The 27500-nt window shown below is 41.9% G+C and overlaps 1 protein-coding gene across 2 annotated transcripts in view; it reads right to left on the reverse strand.

Moving 5' to 3' along the window:
- The window catches only part of fndc1 (fibronectin type III domain containing 1), a 196144-nt gene extending 172486 nt beyond the window's left edge, over positions 1-23658 (reverse strand). For both annotated transcript variants that reach the window (XM_073051149.1, XM_073051148.1), the window contains exon 1: positions 23421-23658. In XM_073051149.1, the coding sequence (XP_072907250.1) occupies positions 23421-23484 (64 nt within the window). In that variant the 5' untranslated portion in view covers positions 23485-23658. The remainder of the gene's footprint in view (positions 1-23420) is intronic.
- Positions 23659-27500: the final 3842 nt, after the last annotated feature.

Genomic DNA, 27500 nt, shown 5'->3' on the forward strand with positions numbered 1-27500 from the left:
TTTCACCTCTTTCCGATCGCTTTATTACTTCCACTTTACTTTCAATGGTGATCGTGACTATTTTCGTGAACAGAAACATTGCGGATTCAGAGCTGTGCCAGGTCCTAATGTCCACCGCACTGAGACCGGTTAAATAAAGTCTGGGGTTCCGCTGGGTCCTAAAGACCACCGCTCTGAGACAGGTTAAATAAGGGACTTGAGCATCCACGATTTTTGGTATCCGCGGGGGGGGGTCCCAGAACCAATCCCCCGCAGATAAGGAGGGCCGACTGTATTATTTAACTTAACTTCATAATTCACCTCTTCTTGTCTTTCTTAGTTGCCTTGCCTGTCCATTGCCTCCCTCTGATGCTCCTCTCCCCTATTTTCTTTCTTCCATGGCCTTCTGTTCTCTCCTGTTGGACTCCCCCTTCTCCAGTCTTGAATCTCTTTCGCCAATCAACTTCCCAGCTCTTTACTTCATCCCTCCCCGTCCCAGTTTCACCAATCGCTTTGGTGTTTCTCTCTCCCCTCCATCTTTTAAATCTACTTTTCTTTTTTTCCCTCCAGTCCTGCTGAAGAGTCTCGGCCCAAAATGTCCACTGTACTTTTTTCCATAGATGCTGTCTGGCCTGCTGAGTTCCTCCAGCATTTTGTATCTTAATCTTTTGTGCCATCCTTAATGGGGAAGTAGCATACAAATGTTCTACATTTGTCACAGGCAAAACTCCCCACCATTGAGCACATCTACAAGGAGCATTGTGGCAGGAAAGCAGCATCCAACATCAAGGACCTCATCCATCCAGGCCATGCTCTCTTCTCACTCTTACCATCAGGAAGGAGGTACAAGAACCTGAGGTCCCACACCACCAGTTTCAGGAACAGTTATTACCCCTCAAGCATCAGGCTCTTGAAACAAAGTGGATTAACTTCACTTACCCCATTGCTGAACTGATTCCACAACCTATGGACTCACTTTCACAGACAATAACTCAAATTCTCAATATTTATTATTTATTTATTATTATTTTTTGCCTTCTGCTTCTTTTTGTATTTGCACAATTGTTGTCTTTTGCACATTGGTTGGTTGTCCATTTTTGCTATGTGAAGTTTTTCATTAATCTTATTGTTACTTTCTATTTCCTGTGAACGCCCACAAGAAAACGAATCTCAGGGTATTTTGTGGTGACGTATGTGTACTCTGATAATAAATTTGCTTTGTTCATGCATGTTATTCAGTAAGTATTTATTACAAGGTACCGTGTGGAAGAGCAACTATGCATTTCAGTAACCTGAGCGCTGCTGAATTTAAATTTGCATTCACAGTCACCAGAAGTTGCTATCAAATGATACTCAATAATCACTCAAGATAAAGATCTTAAAATACAGTACAGGGTGCGATAAGTGTTACAATATCAGTGAAGCAGGCTCATACTATGCACTGTGGGATCATTGCTGAGAGGAGGATACAAGAAGCCAGGTACCTCTTGCAAATGAACACAGGATACATCAGCTGAACTGACTGGGGGCAAAAGGGGAGAGTCACAAATACAGTACATTTTTACTTTCCAACAGCTCAAATCGTTTCATTGTTGGATAGTCAAAGGAAGCATTGAGAAAGCTTATTGTATTATTAAATAAACAGACATGATTGCAGCAATAGTGTAGCCTTTAACATTGCACTTCAACAATAAAAGGTATAGATGAAATGAATTGACTTTATTTCTTACATCCTTCATACACACGAGTAAAAATCTATGATACATTTCCATCTAAATGTGCAATGTGAAATGTATAGTAGTTTATAAAAAATAGTATGCACATCAGGACAGTCAATATACGAGAGGTGATTGATAAGTTCATGGGAGCAAGAAGGAGATGAGTTATTAACTTCAAACTTTCTGCATAATCACTCAAAGAGTTAACCTGCATGTGCATGTAATGAGAGCTGTATAACTCATCTCCTTCTACCTTAGGCCACAAACTTATCAATTACCCATCTGTGGACACTTTCTGGAGGTCCAAGATCCATATGCTCCATGACCGCTGGACTAAGTGTGTAAATGTAGGAGGGGACTATGTTGAAAAATAAATGTGCTAGGTTTTCTAAAACTGACTCCTTCTACCTTAGGCCACAAACCTATCAATCACCCCTTGTAACATAGAAATACAATTGTATCAGCAGGAATTAAATCAGTCTGATGGCCTGGTGGAAGAAGCTGTCCAGGAACCTGTTGGTCCTGGCTTTTATGCTGCAGTACCGTTTCCTGTAAGGTAGCAACTGGAACAGTTTGTGGTTGGGGTGACTCGGGTCCCTCAATGATCCTTTGGCCATTTTCACACACCTGTCTTTGTAAGTATCCTGAATAGTGGGAAGTTCTCATCTACAGATACACTGGGCTGTCCACACCAATCTCTGCAGAGTCATGCAATTGAGGGAAGTACAGTTCCCATACCAGGCAGTGATGCAGCCAGTCAGGATGCTCTCAATTGTGCCCCTGTAGAAACTTGCACAGCAAAAATTCAGACCCTTGAACAATCTTGTGACACAGACAAAATTCAACAGTCTTATAAAAGATGTAAATGTGAAAATTTATCATGCAACAATACTTAATACAAATGAATTACACATATCTCATGAGCTACAGTTGCAGTCTGTTTATCACTTAACCTAGTGAGAACATCTCACTTCTAGTCAAGGATTACGGGCTCTGTTTCAGAATGCAATCCAAACTGAAGTTTCTTATCAGTAATTTGTTATCTTTGTAATGTTTTAAGGATTATACATATCTACAAACCAACAATATCTGCACTTTGGAGGAACTTACTGGGAGTTAATTGTGCATTCAAATATGCAATAGTTTGAAGGCAACTGAATTGAAAAGGCTGCTCATGGAACAGTCAATTAAGTATGGGGACAAAGTACAAAAGGAAAAGAAACTCATAAACCATTAAATGAATCTCATCTAGATTAATGTGTTCAATTTGGAGAAACAGATTTTCCAAGGGTGTCAAAGACCTTGGTAGAGTAGAGAGGTTTTTCAGAATTGTTCCAGAGGTGATGGATTTCATCCAAACCACTTCAGACTAAAATGACTGAGTAATAATGGCCAACAAAATGAATGCATTTCCATTCACTTTGGGGAAACTAAACCACTTGCAATGAACTACAAAATATAATGCACCTCAATATCATTTTGATACTTTTATGAAAGCATCTTATGAGAGAGAAGGGAAGAAGTTAAAGACAATGTGTGTTAAAGAAGTTAAAGATATAACTCATACTTTATTCCCAAGTTCTTTATTTCCAAATGCTTGACTTTGAATCATTCTTCAACAATCAGAACATATCCAATATTGAATCAAGTAAGTCACATCTGTAGACTCTTCTAGTCCCACACACAATATGCTGGAGGGACTCAGCAGGTCAGGCAGCAAATATGAAAAAGAGTAAACAGTTGACATGTTGGTCCAAAACATTTCTTCAGGACTGAGAAGGAAGGGGAAAGTTGCCAGAATAAAAAGCTGGGGGGAGGGGAAAGGAAGCTAGCTGGAAGGTGAAGCCAGGTGGGTAGGAAAGGGAAAGGGCTGGAGAAGAAATAATCTGTTAGGAGAGGAGAGTGGACAATAGGAGAAAGGGGAGGAGGAGACCCAGGGGAAGTAATAGGCAGGTGAGAAGTGAAAGGTCAGAGTGGAGATTCGAGGAAGTAGGGGTGGAATTTGTCCACTGGAAGGAGAAATTGATATTCATGCCATCAGGTTGAAGGTACCCAAGAAGGAATACAAGGTGTTGCTCCTCCACCCTGAGGATGTCCTCACAGCACTCTCCTCAGATTCTCTCTTCACCAGCCCTTGACTAATCCCACTCACCTGGCTTCACCTATCACCTTCCAACAAGCTTCTTTCCACTCCCCAGCATAGATTATACACAATTTTTACAAGAAAACACAATTTTTAAAAAATCCATTTTAGTGCAAAGTAATCAGTGTTGCTAAATGCTTGTGATTAGTGTTGTGCTGGTTGGGTCAAGTACCAAATGATCGAATGGAAGTAGCTGCTCTTGACCCTGATGATATGGAACTTTTGTATCTTCTGCCTGATGGTAACAGAAAGCAGATGACATGGCTCAGGGAGTGGCAATCTTTGATGTTGGATATTGCCTTCTTGAGGCATGGGCTCCAATACGTACACCCAATGACAGGGAAGAATATACCTACGATCTATTGGGCAGAGTCCACAGCTCTCTACAACTTCCTGAATTGCCATATGAGACCAGAGACCACAAACCACAAGTCTACCCCAGTAAGGACACTTTCAATAGTACAATTGAAGTAGTTTATAAGAGTGTTCCATGATAAGCTATAACTCCCTAACCTTGCAAATAAAGAAAAGATGCTAGAGCACTTTCCTTGTGCTTGTTATCTTTGTGCTGGACCCAGGGCAGATCATCTGATATGCTAATGTCCAGGAATTTCAATCTGCTGACTCTTTCCAACTCCAATTTCCCAATCTCAGCAGACACATTTGCCCTTCTCCTTCCTAAAGTCAACAATCAACTCTTACATTTTACTGACATTAAGTGAGAGGTTGTTGTTATGGCACCTCTCAAGGTGTCCTTTCTCACTATAATGCCGACTTAATATCACTTAAGATTGATCTAGAAACGGTGTGGCTGTTGCTGAATCTGTACATGGCATTGGAGCTGTGCTTAGCCGTACAGTCATGTGTGTATTCAGAGTAGAGGCTAAGCATGCATCCTTGAGGTGCACCTGTGCTGATGGTCAGTGAGGATCTGATTGGATTGGATGACTGCACTGAACACGAGCCGTAGTTAATACACAGCAGCCTGAAGTACAAGTTCTTGTTCAAGAACCAGAGTGAAGAGCCAGAGATCACTTTTGCTGTTGACTTGCTGTGGCAGCTGGCAAACCAAAGCAGCAGCTCATTTCTGAGGCAGGTGTTGATCCATATCTTAACCAAACTCATGAAGCTCTTCATTATCGTTGATCTAAGCTTTACCAGACCAAACAGTAGTCAGTGAGGCATGATGCAATCATTATTGCCGTGATGTGGAGAAGAAGAAATAAGGTATCATTAATATACTCCGAACATACCCTTCCATCATTTTGAAAAAAACCCACTTGCTTTCTTTACAACTCCAATGAATAAAGCAACATCGCCAGATCTCAATTTGTAATTGTCACAGAGTCTATAATAGCTACATAGACCTGGGAGCTAAAAAGTGAAATCAAGTGCTTTATGGAGACAGAGAAGGGAGTTAAATGATATTTTGTCAAGAAGGTATTTCAAACCTTGAAAACAACATGGAATTTGATGATTCAACAATGATGTTAAATTCAGTATTGTAATTTTACACTATAGCCCTCTAGTGGTATGGCAAGATAATGAGCAGATTTAGCAAGAACAAGACTAAAAATGATACTTCTCATATAATTGTCAAAAATGTGATGGAATGCCTTTGTTTTCTACTATCTATGCTGTAGGACTGTGTTAAAGATTTTCAGATGGATTACACACATATGTTGCTTCACACACAGTTTGAGAAGGTGAGTGGATCAGGGGAAAATGAGAAGGAAATTGCAGACAAAGTGAGAGAACAAAATGTTACTCAAATAATTAAACCCAGAAGGGTTATTTGAGAAACTGGAACATTCTGTGCAAAAGCCTGCAATTCATATCTGATAATAGTTGGATAAAATGAGGAGACTGGTAAAAGGAAAACAGTTGTTGCAAAAACAAATTCCAATTCCAAATCCACTGTCGATTTTAATTAAGTAAGAGGATTAGGAAATCTGTAAACTAAGTTTCATATCAGGCATTTCATATGTTTTCCTAATGTATTAATTGACTCATTTCTAGTCTTTTTAGGAACCTATTGTAGTCTGCAGTAGATCATTATTGACAGCAACAATTAGCTTCTTACAAGGTCATGCCTTTCCATTAACATGAGGGAATATGTTATGCTCTTAAAAATATATATACAGACTGACATACATCTAAATGCTTTCCAAACAGCTACAAACTTTAAGAAACTGGCAAAGAAAAACCCAGAGAGAATTACTAAGAACAAGCAAGGAAAAGAGAGCAGTGATATCTGCTCCAAGACAAGTTCAAATCCAGCAGACATTGTACCTCTGCTGCAGTAGTCATTTACATTCACTTCAGAAAGACTGTTCATAACTTCATCTGGCAGAATTATCTTTGTGAGACTTTACTCAAATGGTTTTCTCAGCTCAGTAATTAGAAATTAAAAACATAAATTGGGTAGAGGAACAACAGGGTGCAACAATACAAAAAAAATTACAAAATAGCAACACAGGACAGAGTTATGAAGCAGTTATGTTTTATTGTACTTGCATCAAATTTGAGAGTTTGGACACAGTGGCAGTTGCCTAACCTTTAAAAAGGGCATAGAGATATTAGAACTAATGCCAAGAAATTTTACTATGACTGATCATCCATTGAAGCAAGCCCAGGCAATGACAATAGCTTTCAGCATGATTCCTCAAGCAAAGAACATATACATACATAGCCAAGAAGTGAAGTTACTAGAGAGTCCACAAGGTGACCATAATATGCTGTGGAAAACCTCACAGGTGCTTCACCTTTCCAAAATGAACTTTGTCAGTTCCAATAGCACTCTCTGCAGCACTTCTTCATCTGAAATTGTTTCTTCACAATTATTCCCTTCTTTTTCATAGCCAGTCTAAATCCTACCCATACCTTGGGACTCTTTGTAAAGTGATCCTGGCCATCCCAGACTCAGCATATGCCCACTGAAACAATCACTGAACTGTTCCTCAGTTGACACCACTGATGTGTAACTATACCTTTGTTATTGAACATTGATAAAGTCTTGATCACAAGAGCAATGAGTTATGAAGAAAAGGCCTGGCCCAATCCAAAATGAGTAAGTCACTTTGAAAAACTTTGTTTTCCAAAGCCAACCTAACCCTGAATCTGAATTTCTGATTTTTTCTCCAAAGGGATTTTCATTTATCTCTTTCCCATCGTATGCTTGCTTTTATTCTCTCCACCTATCCCTCTTCTTTGTAATTGAAATATTCAAAGGCTTTCTATTTTCAGCACTGATAAAATGCTAGAGCCAAAACTCTGCTTCTGCCTCTCCATATGCCACCCTAACCAACTGTTCATTTTCAGCATTCTTTCACTTGTAATTTACAACTACAGTTGCAGAGTTTTGCTTGTTTTTTTTCTCTCTCTCCTGTGTTTTCATTTATTGCCCGCTGTTGACACCAACTCCTGTGAGATCTTCTACAGAAGATAACCCATTACCACACTCTCAGCTAACATCAACATCACCTACACATCTGGATTCTCTTGGTCTTCACAGACATTCCATTGCTTAGTCCACCACCATCACCACTCTTTTCTCTTCAACTTAATACATGATTGTTTTTCCTTTAAATCAATTTCTATAACATCTGGTCATTTCTCCCCCTCCCCTTCCTCTTTTTCTATTCCTTATTCAGATTATCCTTTCACCTCCTTCTCCTCTCCTGCCAATCATTTCCCCTCAGTTCGTCCCCTCCTTCCTTTCTTCCATGGTTCACTGTCCTCTCCTATTAGATTCCTTCTTCTTCAGCCATCTAACTCTTCCACCTATCACTCCCAACTTCTAACTTCAGCCCCCCCCCCACTTCCCCCTCCATCCATCTTCCCACTCATCTGGCCTTATCTATCACCTGCCAGCTTATACTACTTTCCCTTCTCTGCCCCTCTCACCCACCCACCTTCTTATTCTGGCTTCTATCCCGTTCCTTTCCAGTACTGATAAAGGGTTTTGGCACAAAACATCAACTGTTTATTCCCTTCCACTGACGCTGCCTGACATGCTGAGTTCCTCCAGCACAGTGTTACACTAAATTTCCTGCGTCCGCAGCATCTCTTGTGTGTATGCGTCTCAGATTCTAGGGATATTTCAGTTAGCATATTATATTAATACCACCAATAATCTATGCAGTGACTAATTTTATGACTGTTTGCATCAGGCGGTTTATTTTCCCACAATTTTGACATTTTGGTTTAAAAGCAAAAACAAAAATAGGATCTATTTTGATATGCATTGCTAGCAAACGCCATATTCAGTCACAGTCTTGGTCCCAGATTTATTTGCTGTACTGCCAACTCCACAAATCTGGTCTTACATATAATGGGAGCCCTTGAGTCTACTTGCCTTGAAGTCACGCAGTGTAAATTGACTTCTGACAATGGAAGTTGGCCAATTAGTAAGTAAGAATGTTATTTTAAAAATCCAGAAATGAACTGAATTTCTTTCTAATCTTAACTGTTGGCTACACCCCCAGCCCCCAACAAATGTCATCTGGGCCTTTCATTAACCTAAACATCTCTCCTCCAATTGCAGCCTATATATCTAAAACAAAGCTAACAGCTCCCACTAAATTTCCGGGCTTCAATATTAAACAGTGAGCACCAATCTCTGCATGTGCTCAAAGTACAAACGTACAGAGATCCATCAAGCACAGAAGAATCTGCCTGCTCATGAAGTGCCAAGACAGGGAGCTGGGCAGGCATGTGCATATACAAGCTGGGGAGGGAGGGGCCAAGGTGACCTTTGCCAACACTGAAAATAAAATACAGGTGCAATAGCACTGTGGTTATTTTACTGAACTGGCAACTGCAGTTAAGCATCAATGTTCCAAAGAAAGGTTTAATCCTACAATGGAAATTGGACAATTTAAATTCAAGTTGATATATAAATCTGTTTTAAAAAGGTCCATTTCAGTAACACTAGAAATTAATAGTGTCCTAAAGCCTCATTTAGTTCACAAATACTCATCAAGAAATCAGCATGGCTTAACCCATTTGTGATACTAGACCCACCATCTGTGGTAAATCTTTAACTGCTTCTTCAGTTTTCTTTCAGGTGCGGAGAGACAATGAATGGAACCTCTAAAATACCGAGAGACTGAATCATTGCCAGAATGCAATTAGTGCTACTAGTCTTGAAAGAGAGACCTTGATCAGTTGTGAAGGATGTCCAAGACAATTGGTGGCTGGGTACTTATGCACAGGCTTAGCAAAAAGAACATGCATGCATACAAAGTATACACAGGTATACCTTGCCTCCAGCCTTGAGAGTGCCTCCCCCTCCTTTGCCCCTTCATTTAGTCTCCCTAATTTTAATATGATTCACAATAAAATGTTCTCAGCTGTGCCATTGTTCCATTTATGAAACAGCATTTCAAACAAAGCACTTTCAATCTCCTTTGCTTGCCTTCCACCTTCCAGGGGGGTGGGAGAAATCTTTTGTACACCAAGTCGTACAAACCCACATTTATCTTTTGGAATGCCTGTGGCCAGTATCCACAAAAAAATATATATTGAAGGCAAGCCCATTTGCACCAATTCTCCATATATTAGATTCAGAATTGGAATTGGTTGAGTGAAAAGCTTGCTTTACATACTGTCCATAAAGATCAAATCATTACACAGTGCAGTGAGGTGGAACAAGGTCAAACAATAACAATTCAAAATAAAGTGTTACAGTTGCAGTGAAAATCCAGTACAGGCAAACAAAAAGATGCAAGATCGTAGTGCAGTAGATTGTGAGGTGAAGATCTATCTGATCTAAGGAAGCATTTAATAGTCGTAACAGTGAGGTAGAAGCTGTCCTTGAGCCTGCTGGTGCATGCTTCCAGGCTTTTTGTCTCTGTCCAACAGTAAAGGGAAGAAGTGGGAATGCTCAGGATAGATTCTGCTGGCTGCTTTACTAAGGTAGGGAAAACTATTGAGAGTTCATTGAGGGGAAGTTCATCTGTGATGTGCTGATCTGTATCCACAACTCTTTGCATTTTCTTTCAGTCACGTGCAGAGCATTTGCCACATCAAGACGTGATGCATCCAGATTGGATGCTTTCTATGATGCTGTGATAAAAATTGGTAAGGGTCGACAGACACATGTCAACTTCCCTTAGCCTCCTGAGGAAGTAGAGACACTAGTGAGCTTTCTTGACCACAACGTCTAAATGGTTGGACCAAGACAGGCTATTGGTGATGTTCATGCCAAAGAACTTGACACTCTCAACTTCAACATTATTAATGTAGACAGGAGCATGTGCAGCACCTCCATACCTGGAGTCAATGACCAGCTCTTTTGTTTTTCAGTTATTGAGGGAAAGTTTGTCGTGACAACATATTACCTTGCAGTCTATCTCCTTCACGTACTCTGACTCATCATTATTTGAGATCCTGTCAGCTATGGTGGTGTCACCTGCACGAAGGATTTAGAGCAGACTCTGACTATGCAGTCATGGACGTACAGCAAGTAGGGGACAGAGGATGCAATCTTGTAGAGCACCAGTGTAATAGTGGCAGGTCTATCCTTACTGTCTAGCTTCTCAAAGTACTTCATAATGGCAGATGTTAGAGCCACTGGTTGGTAGTATTACCTCGCTTTCCTTAGGCTACCATGAGAATGGTCTTCTAAAACCAGGTGGGACCCATAGATTGCAACAGAGAGAGGTTAAAAATGTCTGCAAATAACCCCACCAACTGATCTGCACAGGATCTAAGGATACAGTGAAAGACACTATCCAAGCCACCTGCTGTCTATGGGTTCATTTTCTAGAACACTGATCTTATGTCCAATGGTGACTGTGGGTTCAGGTGCACTAGAGATTGGCAAGGTGGGTGCAACGTATCCATTCCATTCTGTTCAAAATGTGCAGAGAATGCATTAAGCTCATTGGGAAGGGATGTGCTGTTGTCAGCAACCTGGCACAACTTCATTTTGAAGTCTGTTGTCACGCATCAGTCCTGCCATATAATGGACTCAGTTTTGGACTGGTACTGTCTCCTTGCATCTCTGAGAGCTTTACGGAGGTCATAGCTCAAATTCTTGTAGAGATCAGGATGCTGCAGATCTAGGCTTCAGTAAGGATTGGATTTCCAGTGCATCTGTGGTTTCAATTTTGGGAACATCAGTACTGTCCTCTTTGGTACAAAGTCCTCAACACCCTGCACACCGTAATGGTAGAGACAGACTCACTGAGGCTGGCATTTCTGTCTCTGAACGTGGACCAGTCCACTAATTTAAAGCCCTTCTGTACTGGATCCTCCGTTTCAGCTTTTGTTTGGATGCAGTGAGTAGAAGTTCACCACAGTGACCTGATTTACCAAAGGGTCATGGGGGGGAGGGGAGTTATTGGCTCGGTAGGCGTCTTTGATGGCTATACAGCAATGGTAGAGGGTACTTGGGCCCATGGGACAGAAGACGGGCTGGTAGATTTTTGGTAACATTTTTTTTTGCAGTTGGCCTGGTTAAAGTCACCAGCAATGATGAAAAGGCCTCAGGTCCTCCTGCGGTGGGATGTAGACTATCATCATGCAACTGAATGCTGTGACAGGTAGCATAGGCAGCACTTCACCATTCGGTACTCTGAAATGTCACATCCAAGTGCCATCAGCTTCCAACTTTGCACAAGGACACTATGTTCCATCCAGTGGATTCCACATTTTGGTGAGATATAGCACATAGCAGTTCCCCCATTCCCCCCTCCCCCCACTTTCTCTTTGGCAGGCCAGTTTTGCCCTTAGTTCATTGATTTTGTTCTCAGTGGCCAATTTAAAGTCCTTTTAAACATTCCTATTTGCTTATTTTTCAAGATGTAGGAGCACTTGGACAAGATCAAAAGTAAACTTCCTGATGATTCTGAAGGGTCACATCCACAACGATCAGCTTTGCCGAAGTTATGATTTTCCAAGGATTCTGACGATGGGACTTCCATCCGAAACATCAATTCCCGTTCTCTTTCCACAAATGGTACATGACCTTTTTAAGTATTTCCAGCATATTTTGTTAGAAATATCCTGCATCCAGGGAGCTTTTACTTTCTTCATGATCTCCTGTATAACTTTAGAATGCACCAGCTGAGCCAGAAGTGTTCTGTGGTAGAACAAAGGGTCTGGAGCGGTGCCGCAGAGATGAGAAGTGATATTCTGCTGCCACTGCACAAGAACAAACTTACTTACAGTTGTCCTGCAGCAAACTTAAAGTGATCGGTCAAGAGCATAGACATGAATTTTCTAATACAGTACTGCTCTGAACATGCCTGGTGGTGACATAATGAATTGCCACCTTTATCATGAAATCTGACTAAATTTCAGATACTAAACTAAATACAGCAAGATTGAATTAATAATGGAAAAGTTTAGTCACCACAGAAATGTTCTTAGCCAAGGCTGTTCAAATATAACATTAGATGTACAAGATGCACAAAATGCTGGAGGAACTCAGCAAATCTGGCACCATCTATGGCGTGGAGGGAGGAATTAAAAAAGAGTCAATGTTTCAAGCTGAGACCTTTCCAAAACGTCGACTGTACATGCGTACATTTGTACATGCTACCTGACTTGCCGAGTTCCTTCAGTATTTTGTGCATGTTGCTCAAGATTTCCAGTATCTGCGAAACCTAGTGTTTATCAGATGTATGAAGCTGATTCGCCATTATATGAATCATTTGGAAACTTAACCCCACAAAGCAACTGTCCTCCACACACAGGATGAAACACATGCTTTGTGCAGGTTCTTGCACATCTGTTTTCTTAAAATTTCTATCTGAAAGGAACTGTTTGGAAGAGAAAACCACAGAAAACATGAATAAACACAACCAATCATGAGGTGTGTCTCACATTTTGTATCTTTCCTTTAAGATAAAGAACTGTTCCTCTCCTTGATAGAAATGAAAATATACAGAGTGGAGCCACAGGGAAACTGATGGTTGTTCTAAATTTCAGACATGACTTTTTTCCATGTTTCCTGACATGTAAATTTAGATATTGACACCTCCAATATCCGGGCTTCTGTATCTCCCTCTGCAACAGGATACTTGACTTCCTCATCAGCACACCTCTATCAGTGAAGACTGGTAACAAAATCTCCTTCTTGATGATCATCAGCACGGCTTTATACTGTACAAATGTGCCTAGTCGCCTGCTCTACTCTCTATACACATGACTGTGGCTAGCCCCAGTTCTGATGCCATCTTCAAATTTGCCAGCGATAATAACGATGTTGGACAAATTACCAGCGATGATGAGTCGGTTTACCAGAGTGAAGTAGGACACAAGGTTGTGTGGTGCCACAACAACAAATTCACACCAACAGGTTCAAGAACAATAAACTTCCCTTCAACCATCTGGTTACTGAACCAACTGGCAAAGTTCTAATTACTATAGTTTAGCAACACCATGATCATTTTGATCACTGCACTAAAATGGACTTGGATATGATAGACTTTGCAATGCTAGAAATGTGTTTTCACAGCTTCACTGCAACTGAATTATGAAAAAAAAAGAACTTTTAATAAAAAAAATTACAATCCTATGAAATGCTATGATACTGAATTGCAAACAGGTAAAAATGCTACATTATTTCATACATTGCAGAAGTCAGTAAAATAAGCAAAGCTTCAAAAATCTTGACTGGTTAAAAACCCAAAAGGGTTTCATAATTCTAAAAGTTTAAAATGCTCTTAGGTGATCTAAATCAGAATGGAGTGAACTCATTTTACTAAAGATGCATGCAAAATCCACATTTCTTTAAAAATATTTATGCAGCTTTGAAACAGTGATAAATATATATAGTCAGCAATCAGATGGGACAGACTGATGTTCAACTCTAAAATAAACACCTGTGCCCTTCAAGTGCCTTACGATAATATTGCTCCAGAAGGAAAACAGCCAAGGCTTTATTAAATTTTTTCACAGAAGTTCAAACTAAACCACCTTCCCATATATAGACCTTAATTTGCCCTATAACTGCATAAGAAACCTAAGTGGAATGAAGTACTTTAAGTCAGCTTTCACATTCATTATTATGGCTAATCTGAACTTTGGCCTCTGTTCCACTTTCATTTATATTCCTCCTAACACTCAACACTGTTGAAATCTTTTTTTAGAATCATACCATTCATAGAACAAGTTTATTAAATCTACTGCCTGTTGTGTCACATTAGTCTTACACTCATCGCGTTTCCCCATTTTCTCTCCACAGTCCTGTATTGTCATGGTCCGGATCGGTTCCCCTTTAAATTTAGTTAGGTTGCGATCCGGACCATTGACGCCTTGTTCCCTTTTAATTTCGTTTCACGCGTCCCTTGAGCTTGGCAATCAAGGTAATCTACCCTCAACCTGAACCGGCAGCTTATAAGCCCCTGGCTTTAGCCGTTCGGGGCGAGAGTGTTAAGAAGCCTTCGCAAGTCGCCACTGCCGCTACGACAAGCCAGCCCTCATCAGAGTTCTAGCAATTCACCTTCCATCACCTGAATGGGTCCAGGCAAGGTCAATCTACCAGGGGTGAGTTGAAGGCGGAGTCCTGACTCAACGTTTATGCCCCTCATCTGTGTCTACCCCCGAAGAAGAGCCCCGGCTCGGTGCCTGAACTGAAGGCGGAGTCCTGACTCGATGTTCCTACCCGTTGTCCATGTCTACCCTTTGAAGAAGTCCCGGCTCGGTGCCTGAGTGGAAGGCAGAGTCCTGACTCGATGTTCCTACCCGTTGCCTCCATCGGGGAGGTCCGGCTGGACTGCCGCTGCCCGGCGGGGGTTCCCCCCTTTCTACCCATTGCTCCCCAAGGGCCATGGCAGTCCCAGTCCCCAGGGTCCAAGTCCAAGGTCCGCGGCTGTCCATATTCCCCCCGTCCAAGTCCCGCGGCTGTCCATGCTCCCCCCATCCAAGTCTAATTCCCGCGGCTGTCCATGCTCCCCCCGTCCAAGTCCAAGTCCCGCGGCTGTCCCAGTTCCGTTTCCAAGTCCCAGGTCAGCAGTGATCCAAGTCCCTGGTCCCCTAGTCCGAGGTTCGTGTTCCTCTTTGTCCTCGATTTCCCGATCTTCTGTGTAATGAGTAATAAACACTATTTTACTATACCTAAGAAAGACGTGTTTGTGTCCTGCATGTGGGTCCTCTCCCAGCACCCTTGTCCCCACCTCATCACATGTATCTTCCTTGTTTTCAAATACAGGTAGTCCCCGAGTTACGAACGTCCGACTTACAGACAACTCGTACTTATGAACTGAGGAAGGAGAACACTGTCCACCATTTTAAGTCGTTGCTGTTGACACTGTGTTGAGTGCTTAACTTTGTATTTGGCTTAAATTTTTCTTAGTAAGATTCACCCTGATCCCCACATTCCAGTCAGCTGGTGGTGCAGTGAGATCAGCACTGGGCTCGAGAACAGTTTCCCCGAGTTCAATCCAGTGACAGACCGCTCACATGCCGAGTTGATGTCGATCCGGTGACTCCCGTACCGTCCGTGCCGGGTTGATGTCGATCCGGTGACTCCCGTACCGTCCGTGCCGGGTTGACGTCGATCCGGTGACTCCCGTACCGTCCGTGCCGAGTTGATGTCGATCCGGTGACTCCCGTACCGTCCGTGCCGGGTTGATGTCGATCCGGTGACTCCCGTACCGTCCGTGCCGGGTTGTTGTCGATCCGGTGACTCCCGTACCGTCCGTGCCGGGTTGATGTCGATCCGGTGACTCCCGTACCGTCCGTGCCGGGTTGTTGTCGATCCGGTGACTCCCGTACCGTCCGTGCCGGGTTGACGTCGATCCCGTGACTCCCGTACCGTCCGTGCCAGGTTGTTGTCGATCCGGTGACTCCCGTACTGTCCGTGCCGGGTTGATGTCGATCCGGTGACTCCCGTACTGTCCGTGCCGGGTGGATGTGGATCCGGTGACTCCCGTACCGTCCGTGCCGGGTTGATGTCGATCCGGTGACTCCCGTACCGTCTGTGCCGGGTCGACGTCGATCCGGTGACTCCCGTACCATCCGTGCCGGGTCGACGTCGATCCGGTGACTCCCGTACCGTCCGTGCTGGGTTGATGAGGATCTGGTGACTCCCGTACCGTCCGTGCCGGGTCGACGTCGATCCGGTGACTCCCGTACCGTCCGTGCCGGGTTGATGAGGATCCGGTGACTCCCGTGCCGTCCGTGCCGAGTTGATGTCGATCCGGTGACTCCCGTACCGTCCGTGCCGGGTTGATGTCGATCCGGGGACTCCTGTACCGTCCGTGCCGGGTTGTTGTCAATCCGGTGACTCCCGTACCGTCCGTGCCGGGTTAATGTCGATCCGGTGACTCCCGTACCGTCCGTGCCGGGTTGTTGTCGATCCGGTGACTCCCGTACCGTCCGTGCCGGGTTGTTGTCGATCCGGTGACTCCCGTACCGTCCGTGCCGGGTTGTTGTCGATCCGGTGACTCCCGTACCGTCCGTGCCGGGTTGATGTCGATCCGGTGACTCCCATACCGTCCGTGCCGAGTTGATGTCGATCCAGTGACTCGACCTCAAAAAAAAACTGCCACCTCCAGTTTAAATTCCCACAAGGAATATTGTGGAGGATCAAATACCCAAACCCAGCACAGCCCCCACTTGTCCCATTTACTCTGTCTCAGTGCGGTGAACTTTCAGACCTGGGGAATTCAGTGTGGTGGTCCTTGGGACACAACGGACCTCGGGAGCCAGCGGAGGTCGGGACCTGCCGCCCGCAGTGTTTCTGTCCGTTGATGGGAAGCGATCACAATTGGAAATAAAGTGGAAACAATAAAGCGTTTGGAAAGAGTTGAAACACCATCGGTCATTGGAAAAGGGTTAGGTTGTAGTCAGTCAACCACTGGAACAATTTGAACGGATAAAGTGAGAATAACGGAGCATGTGGAAGGCCCTGCCCCGATGAAAGCTACAATTATTACTAAGCAATGCAGTGGTTTAATTATTGGAGTACATACGTTTCTTAAGTTTTATATGCATAGAAAGGTAAAATATATACTATATACTAAGAAACGTTTGACTAACTGACGCTAAGTAATACCGGATGTACCTGTTCCGACTTACGTACAAATCCGACTTAAAGACGGACTCAGGAATGGAACTCCTATGTAACCTGGGGACTGCCTGTAGACTCAGTGGCCACTTCATTAGCCAATTAATCAGCCAATCATGCAGCAGCAACTCTGCATAAAAACTAGCAGACATGGTCAACAGACTCAGTTCTTGTTCAGATCAAACATCAGAATGGGGAAGACATGTGATCTAAGTGATTTTTACTGCAGAATAATTATTGGTGCCAGATGGTGTGGTTTGAGCGTCTCAGAAACTGCTCCTGGGATTACCAGGCACAACAGTCTCCAGAGTTTACAGAGAGAATGGGTGCAAAAAAACAATGATAAACATTCAGTGAGCAGCAGTTCTGTGGGCAAAGATGCCTTGTTGATGAGAGAGGTCAGAGGAGAATGGCCAGACTGGCTCGAACTGACAGGAAGGCAACACTAAACCAAATAACCACACATTACAACAGTGGTGTGCAGAAGAGCACTTCTGAACGCACAACCTGTCGAACGTCGAAGTGGATGGACTTCAGCAGCAGAATACTACAAGCATACAGAAATATCCTCAGTGGTAACTTCAGTAGGTACCTCCTGTACCTAACAAAGTGGGCACTGAGTGTATTTGCCCAACTTTGCATTAACAAGGTGTACAGGTGGCCAGAGTATATATAAATTAAATAAGTAATGTGAAAAGAGAACAAAAGTAGTGAGGTAGTGGTCCTGTTGTTCATGGACCATTCAGAATTCTGATGGCAAAGTGGAAGAAGCTGTTTCTAAGTTGTTGAGTGTGCGTCTTCGTGGTCCTGTAACTCTTCTCTGATGGTTGTACTGATAAAAGGGCATATCCTGGGTCATGGGGGTCTTTAATGATGAATGCCACCTTTCTGAGGTAGCACCTTTAGAAGATGACCTCGATGGTGGGAGGCTAGTGCCAATGATGGAGCCGGACCTTGCTGCAGCTTTTTCTGATCCTGTGCAGTGGCCGCTCAATTCTATTCACAAATACAACCAGTTAGAATGTGCTCCACGGTCACTTGTATAAATTTGATTGAGTCCTTGGTAACATATTAAAGCTCTTTAAACTCCAAATGAACTATAAGCACTGGTGTGCCTTCTCTGTATTTGCATCGATATGTTATGTCCAGGAGAGGACTTCAGAGATGTTGACAGCAAGGAACTTGAAACTGCTCACCCTTTCCACTCATGACCATTTCATGAGCACTGTTGTGTGCTCCCTCGGGACTTCCTCTTCCTGAAATAAGCAGTGAACACTACCTCAATATTTTTGCTCTCTTTTTACACTACTTATTAAATTTATATCAATTCCTTGTTCTCACTGACATTGAGTGAAAGGTTGTCATTGGGACATCATTCAAACAGATGATCTATTTCACTCCAGACACCATCTGAGATTCTCCTGACAACAGCTAAGCCATCAGTGAATTTATAGATGGTGTTACCCTGTGCCTACCCACATAGTCATAGATGTAGAGAGAGTAGAGCAGCAAGCTATGTAGTCATCTGTGAGGTGCACTGGTGTTGTCAGCAAGGAGGAGATGTTATTTCCAATCCACACAGTCTGTGGTCTCCTGATAAGAAAGTCGAGGATCTAACTGCAGAGGGAGTGACACAGGCCCAGGTTTTGAAGTTTATTGATTAGTGCTGAGATGATGATGGTGTTGAACACCAAGTTGTAATGAATTAACAGGAGCCTGACACAGATATTGCTATTGTCCAGGTGGTTCAAGGCCAATAGAGAGCCAGTGAAATTCTATCCGCTGTAGACCTATTGTAGTGGTAGGCAAATTGCAGCGGGGAGTTTTTGTTAGACAGAAGTTAAATTTGGTTATGATCAACCTCACAAAGCACTTCACCGCAGTAGATGTGAATGCAACTGGGTGATAGTCATTGAGGCAGCTCACCCTGCTCTTCTTAGGTATTGGTGTGATTGATGCCCTTTAGTAGCAGGTGGAAACCACCAATTGCAGCGGTGAGAGACTGAAGATGTCCTTGAACACTCCAACCAGTTGGTTGGCACGTGTTTTCTGTGCCCTACCAGATACTGTACACCATCAGGGAATGATGCCTTGCGAAGGTTCGCCCTCTTGAAAGACGTTCTAATGTCAGCCTCTGAGACAAGACATCACATAATTTAATGATTCAAGCTTACAAGGAAAATCCCACACCATTATTCACAGAGCAGTAAATTCAGTTGGTGCCTTGGCCAATATTTACCTCTTAAATAAACACATAAAACAAATTAGCTGGTCACTGACATCTGTACTTACACTTATAGTCCATCTAAAAAGGAGCTAAGAAAAGCGGAGTTTGTTGTACTGACAAAATAAATTTTAAGTTCAGCACCTTTTTATTGTAATATGTCAAATCCAGGAGTATGTTGCTTCTTGTAGAGATGATGTCACCTGAACAGGCAATGAACTAAGATACTGTACCATACCACTAACCAATTAATCAGTTCATGCTTGAAATTATCTAAAAATTTACCATCAGTTTTGGCTTACACACAAAACTTGCATGATGTCACTACTGCATCCAAATTGTCAGCTTTTTGCTTGACATGCAATACCAGATGAGCAGAAATCAAACGAATACTGCACAGCTAAAGTTGTCATCTTTATCTCCATTCATAAAATCCATCTATCTCCATTGCAACATGCAACAACTAAACCAGGTCACACAGTTTAGTGTCATTTTAGCCTCAGGATTACCTCCAGGCCAAGAATCCATGCATTATATAGCTGACCTGCTTAAGCTCCGAACCATTTCCTAAACCTATCCAATACTCAGTTCACAGTTATCACTTGCAAGCAAGACAAACTCAATCCAGCTAATTACTGCCCAATCAGTCTACACTATACTCAATCATTTGCAAAGTGAGGGAGGTGCCTTTGTCGGTGCTGTCAAGCAGCAGTCACAAATAACCTGTTCAATGATGGCCATTTTGGGCCCCGCTAGAATCTGTCTGCTTCAAAGTTCACAGCCTTATCCAAATGTAGACCAAAAAGCTCAATTCCGGGGATTGGTTATGTATTTAATATTTCAGTACTATTGTCAATACATCGTTTGATTAAGCATTATTCATTATCGTTATATGTACAAAGTATGTGAATGGCATAGATCATTACACCGGCATGTGATAAGTACGCTCCTCACTTAAAGTAAAACGAAGTTACACTCGCGTTCCAGACTCCCTTGCTTTCCTTCCAATTAGTTTTGTGTTGTAAAGTTACAAAATATAACACGATTCATTCACAATTCCTTTCCATCATAATATCAGAGGGAATGCTCACTGATCATTGTACAATGTTTAATTCTATTCACAACTAAGCAACTGAAATACCATGTCTGTTAGACCTGAACAACATTCCAAGGGAAGTCACAAGTAATATTCATGCTGCAGAACTACTGGTAAAAAAAAACCCCATCTCCAACAAGGTAAATCTAATCATTTGCACTTGGTATTCACTCTCATAACTATCTCATCCTGAGGTTCACTATTGAACTCAAATGAACCAGCCATGTTAACAGCCCTGGGTATCCTTTGCTGTGTCTAACCTGCAGATAACCAAAGCCTTTCTATTAGTACCTTCACTGGAGTACTGCAGCAGTTCAAGGCATCAATTCATTACCAGCTTCCCAACAGCAATTGTGATCATCAATAAATGCTGGTTTTGCTGCCAATGCAGTAACAAAAATAAACAATTCCACTGTAATCCTGGCTATTGTACTGCACTGTTCTCCATTTCAGATCTTCAAATACACTGTTGCTTAGATCCAAACTCCAATGGTTTGTGCTCACTGACATGAACTGGCACCCATTCAAGATAAGAAACCCCATGCTTCATTTTAAAATCCCTCTATAACCTCGTTCGTTGTCTTTCCAAATAATCTCCAGCCAGGTTCCAAAATTCAGGACAGAAGAGACCTAACTATATGTACGGATTCCTATTGAATCAGATTGATAGTTTGCCAAAACTTTCAGGCTTTAGACTATGCCATAACAACCTGGCTCTGCATTTTATCCAAGTCAATTGAACTCTGTGTCAGCAGCTGTATTAGGCACACAGGCAGGAAGCAGATGAGGTTTAACTTAATACAGTGAGGCTCTTGCCTCAGTGCCACGGCGAAGCAATATCTCGCATTCATGGCGGAGATGCAGAGAACTAATTCAATCCAGACTTCAATGTTTTTTCCATGCATCAACATACGGACTCATTTTGCATCAGTGTCCATCAATAAAATGAAATGAATCCTTGCATCAAGAAACAATATTGTAAGGGCTTGACTTCAGAGTGAACACAGTCTGGTTGGGTTTGATTTGGTTTTAGTTTAATTTAAATCTTTACAAGGGCAGATTTCCACTTATCTGATTTCTGTGCTATTTTAATTCTGGATTTAATCCATCCAGTATAAGTGGATTTTTTGGTCAGAAAACTAGAATGTAAAGTATTTCAGTGTGTCTTCCTGCATTTATAACACCAGATAAAGAAAGACAAACAAATCCTTCCATAACTTCCATAATCTCAAAAACACACTGATTTACCTCAATGAATCAAGTATCAATAAGTGATAATAACTAATACTTTGTTCAGGAAATGTGCAATGAAGGTAAAAATACCAGGGTCCTATGATAACTCTCCTGCTCAAAGCAGTGTCATATGGCCTACAGCACCCACCTAAAGACCATATAGTTCTTTGCTTATCACCTTACCCAAAAGGTGTGAATTCCTCAGTGCTGTAATGGAGCTTCAGCCTAAATTTTTGTTTACTCAAGTCAATCTCTGAGTTTGACCGGAGTTCCTCCCCATGTGGCTCGTGAGCCAATTGAACTTCAGCTGCCAGGCAAATACGTGGTTACTTCTGTTGTCCTAGATGTTCTACTCCAGGATCCACATTGTATGAACCATAACACTCCAAGTCAGATTGAGTTAAGGGTTAATGCATTCCAACTCTTCCAGCAACCTGCCTGTGATGTTACCAAAAACTAGCCCATCAACTAATCTTCACTCCAACTAAGCTGAATGTGACAGAACTAGACTTCCATGCACTTTCTCCCTTTTGAGAAAAAGCTGGACCCAACCCAATCTGCTTTTTCCTTGTTCAAAAATATTAATATGTACTGTAATCTCCACTTTTTTAAGTAATTTGAAACTTATCCTTAAAACAAATCTGATCAGGCTTCAGCAGTAATCATTCAATTTTTAAAACTGTTTCGAATTGATTACTTTCTAAACTAAAATAAAGTCCCATTGAACTATTAAGTTTGCATGAATTAGTTATAAAAATATGCAGCATCATAACATCTGCATCTTGTATGTACAAAATAGTTAATTCAAAAACAGATTTTAACAAATTATTTGAATAAACAGCAATGCAACTGTTTACACATCTATGGCAAATTTGAATTGCGAATCTGACCTGTGCAGTAATACAAAACCCACTGCAGAGATTTTTCATATCCAAGTGCCCTTCATCTTATTTGAATTTTGAATTGGAATTAAGCCTTATTATTGGATCAAATTTAAAGTTTGTTATTCCAAATTAGCCACCTTCAATGAGACAGGTGTAAGAAATTTACACATTATTAGATTCTGTTTGGCAAATAAATCAATAAGTAGCAGTTTAGATGAATGCAACAACATTAATGTATCCCAACAGCATTTTTATAATTATCCTTAGGGAAACATTTTTTATTGCTTTTGTTTATAAACATCGATTCTCCAGCATTGTCGCACCCCACTATAATTTATGAATCAAACTAGGCAACAATCAAATCTCCAGCCACTAGATCATTCAACTTTAAAAGAAACTGAATTAAATTTGTACAGCGTCCAGCAAATTTTCTACGCAACATTCCAAAGGTCAACCACCGTGAACTCAGTATTGTACAATTGCCCAAGTCTGACCAAAAGCAGTCGTGCGACACCCACCATTTTGGCCGCACTTACCTCACCAACCAACCAATATTCATCAAAAAAAACTGAAGTTACTTTAAACATTACGGACCTGTAAAATCTATTCTCAGAACTGTTTCTCATAGTTTTTTTTGTGAAGTCTAACAATGAACGTTTATACGTAAGTGTTTTGACAACTCTCTTTTCCGCCTGATTTACAAAATCAGAAACAATCCCAAATTACCACTAGAACTATAATTCTCCTGAAAAGGTTGACACTTCCAGGAATACACGGACGATATAAAAGAACGACAGGAAACAATGTAATGGGGCAAATAAGCTCATCAACTGCTTTTTTGGGAAAAAAACTTTTATCTAGTGTCATCATGACTGTTAAAACAGATCTAACACATTCTCAAAAGCACAACAGACAAAAGTGTCATTAACAGAAAATAAATGATCTTTAAATTGCTGGGAAAAAACAAACGATGATAAGCCTCGAATTACTTTAGCTATTCATAAAGTAAACGATTTTTCCATTGCCCACCCTTATGCTTCAGTAATATGACGAGTTTTTGAAACTTTCCTCGCAAATTGTCCTTCAAACTACTTAGCTTTAATTTGCAGTCGCTCTGACCTTTGTGCGATTCTGCAGAGAAGATGATGGTGAGGAGGACGAGGCAGGTTGCCGCCGTGGACATCTTTGGGTCTGGGTGCTCCGGGCTGCAGCAGGCGCGCTCCAAGCTCGCTCGGAACAGCAGTCCTCGCCGCCTGAAGCTGCTCCCCCACCCACGCTCCGCAGCTGCTCCTACATGTCCCACGCGAACCCAACCCCACTGTCTCCCCCCTCCGACAGGCCGTGGGAGCGCCGGCCGCTCTCCTCACGCCTCTTCCCCGACGCGTAACTCAGAGCTTTGGCGCAAATGGCATCCTGTGCATTGACCACTCTGTGGACGAAAGGAAGGTCCACAAAATAATGTCCTTGGACATTGGGGGCGTGGATAGATTATAAAATGGTTTACTAGTGAGGGAACTGTATTGACAAGTACCAGACATACCTATCTATGGCTAAATACTCATTATTTTAAACTCTTCTTGCAAACTATAATTATACCATATTTTTAATAACTTGATTTTCCAAGTAAAATATAAAGCTAATTTGGTAATATAGGTATTCTAATAATTTGATTTCCACCCTTGCCTTAAGGAGTTCCTACTGTAATGGATATTCAATTTCCAGAGCCAAAGAGGCTTATTAACCTCAGCTTTTTAGCACAGCACCATGACCCTTCCAAAGAGTCAGAGTTGTTTGTGACAAAGTTAAACTTCTTCCCAATATTCCTTGTTCAGCTTTTTGTTGCATACAAGAACCAGTCTTCAGTTCTTCTTTATTGGTGAGACCCGACGCAGACTGGGAGACCGTTTCGCTGAGCACCTACGCTCCGTCCGCCAGAGAAAGCAGGATCTCCCAGTGGCCACACATTTTAATTCCACATCCCATTCCCATTCAGATATGTCTATCCATGGCCCCCTCTATTGTCAAGATGAAGCCACACTCAGGCTGGAGGAACAACACCTTATGTTCCGTCCGGGTAGCCTCCAACCTGATGGCATGAACATTGATTTCTCTAACTTCTGTTAATGCCCCTCCTCCCCTTCTTACCCCATCCCTTCTTTCTTTCTTTCTCTCTCTCTCTCTCTCTCTCTCTCTCTCTCTCCCTCCCCCCTTTTTCTCTCTCTGCCCCTCTCACAATCACTCTTTGCCTATTCTCCATCTCCCTCTGGTGCTCCCCTCCCCCTTTCTTCCTTGGCCTCCCGTCCCATGATCCTTTCCCTTCTCCAGCTGTGTATCCCTTTTGCCAATCACCTTTCCAGCTCTTAGCTTCACCCCACCCCCTCCTGTCTTCTCCTATCATTTTGGATTTCCCCCTCCCCCTCCTACTTTCAAATCTCTTACCATCTTTTCTTTCCGTTAGTCCTGACGAAGGGTTTCAGCCCGAAACGTCAACTGTGTTTCTTCCTATAGATGCTGCCTGACCTGCTGCGTTCCACCAGCATTTTGTGTATTTTGCTTCAGTTCTTCGTGTAAGTTGCAAGGAATGGTTTGAAGTTAAAAGGGCAGCTTTGCAAACAAACAGCACTAGTCGCTCAAGAGATAGGGCTTGCAAAGTGAAGTGACCATGAGCTGTTCTCGTCTGCATCATCCAAACGAAAGACAATGGGGCTATGTTAATTGGCCTACATCAAACCAAGTAACTATAGCTAAGTTAATTGCATCATTGTGTTAGACATCAAAGAAGGTTCCAGGCCAGCCTTATTTTGTCATTTAGCACAACAAATATGGTTACAGGTATGATCAATCAATAGTTGGAATATTCATGTACTCAGAGAGTCAGCCCCCACAACATTACTTTTCGGAGCCTTGGGTCTCTGTCACAGAAGCTTTTAGAACATCTGTGTGAATTAGTTTGTCCCAGCAAAAATATCTGAAAAACAACAAATGAAAGTAATGTCAACAAGTAGCAAAACAGTATAAATGTTAGAAAGCATTGGGGCTTTTCAGTAATTAAATACAGGGTTACAGAGAGAAGAACTAGAGTTCATTCCTCCACCTTTGCTTTCTGTGACAAACAACTCATTTGTCTGCAACTCATTGGTATATTCTTTAGTTCGTAAGAATTGTACCTGTGTTGGGAAATCCTTTGTAGTTTATAAATCTTTTGGAATTTGGCAATTGTTTATAAATCAGAAATCCTGTGTGAGATTTAAATGTGTGTTAAGAACTATCTGTCTAAAATTAAATTTGCATAATTAAACATAAAGTAAACTGTGTTTAAACTACTTCATTAGGTGGAAGTATCTCCTCCTTGGAAAGGACTGGCAGATTAGACCTCAGTGCAGAGCCTAGACTGGGAAGGAAGCTATTCTTTGAAGAGTTGGTTAATACTGAAATAACTTCTCTATAGTGAGGGTAGCACTTAAAATATCAGATAGGGCTTAAAATCTCCTTTCAAGTTTAGGGCTTTGTGGTCAGTCAACCCAATATCATGACCGTACATTCTCCACGTGACTATATGGACTTCTTCCGGTTTCCTCACATATTCCAGAGACATATGGTTAGGATTTGGTTAGAAAGATGTGGGCATACTTCTATGTTGGTACCAGAAGCCTGGCAACACTTGCGGGCTGCTCCTAGCACAATCCACGCTGACTTAATTAGATACAAACGATGCATTTCACTGTATGTTTCGATGTTTCAATGTACGTGTGACAAATAAAGCTAATCTTTCTTTCTTTTGAAACTCCTGGTAATTAGTTGCTCAATCTTTCCCATTATCTTACGTCCAACCTTAATGTCTAATGCATTTGCTCAGTTCTCCATTGGTGAAAGGCCCTATTCTACCACACACAAGATTCTGGACATTATATAGAGCAGGATATCAGAGATTGTCTTCATAATTATTTCCCTTCAGGTGATTTCAGCCAAGATGTGCCACAGGACTAATGTAGTCTGCAGGCCATAGTGTGAATGTTCACTCTCTCCGCAATTCTCCAGTAAATTCTTATATCTCCACCAATCATTCCCCTTCTTGTGGAACTTTGCCAGGCAATTGTAGGATCATTTACTTCATCATCCTCCAGGGACACAACCAGTCCCTTCAGGAGCTGAAGCAACTCGCTTACATTTCTAACAATTTGAATGTGCAGGTGATGGGTCATAATAAGAGGGTCTCAGCCCAAATCATCAACTCTTTACTTCTTTCCATAGATGCTGGCTGGCCCGTTGAGTTCCTCCAGCATTTTGTGTGTGTTACTCTCGAGTTCCAGCAACTGCAGACTCTCTTGTGTCAATAATTCCAAATTATCGACATTCCACCTTTTGCAATTGCTGGTTCTACAACAAGAATGTCACAACTGAATATTGGAAAAAAATTAAAAGGAGAATTCAAAGACTTTTCAGATTCTTCTGAACAGGTTCGATCAAGATTTCCACAGATTTTTTAAGTTCTCTTCTCAAATCTGTGCCGTTGTGATAATTGCTAATACCACTCAAAAAAGGTACCAACATTCAGTCAAGATAATTTGATGGAACATATCAAATATCACAAGCATAATCTCTGAGTTAACTGTATCAAATGCTGTTTGCACTGTATGGAAACAATTGGTATTTGACCTTAGCGATTGATGGCAATTAGCCCTGGCTTGGCCTTGTGGTCCATTCATGACCTGAGGTGGTGCTGCCATCTGGTGTACAAATTCTGACCAAGCAAGAACATCTTACTAGAAAAGACAATGGTAATTGATTCCTATGGCTTCCTTCATGCGATGTAAGATTAACAAGTCAGATTCATATACTTATTCTTAATATCAAAGAGTTAGTGTGAAAAGAAAACATTCTATTTTGTCTCAAAGCAACTTTTCACTTGAGCCATTTAATGTCAGCCACACTGCTTAGAACGTGAATACCATCAAGTGAGAATGACAGAGATGAAACAATAAGATTAACAGCTATGTCACAGCTTGTTCCTGAGCGAAGGTACACAGGACTGAAGATGAAATCATTGATAATCAATGTGTTGAGAAGCTAATGCCAGACCCATCAACCATTGATCAACCACTCAACGATCTACTGAAAGGCACTAAGTGCTCAGACAACACTGTGACTGTTAATGAAGAGCAACTGAAAGTGGTTCAAAATTTACAGGCAACATTGTGT

This window comes from Hemitrygon akajei, chromosome 7 (assembly GCF_048418815.1).
Source record: "Hemitrygon akajei chromosome 7, sHemAka1.3, whole genome shotgun sequence".
Classification (NCBI taxonomy): domain Eukaryota; kingdom Metazoa; phylum Chordata; class Chondrichthyes; order Myliobatiformes; family Dasyatidae; genus Hemitrygon; species Hemitrygon akajei.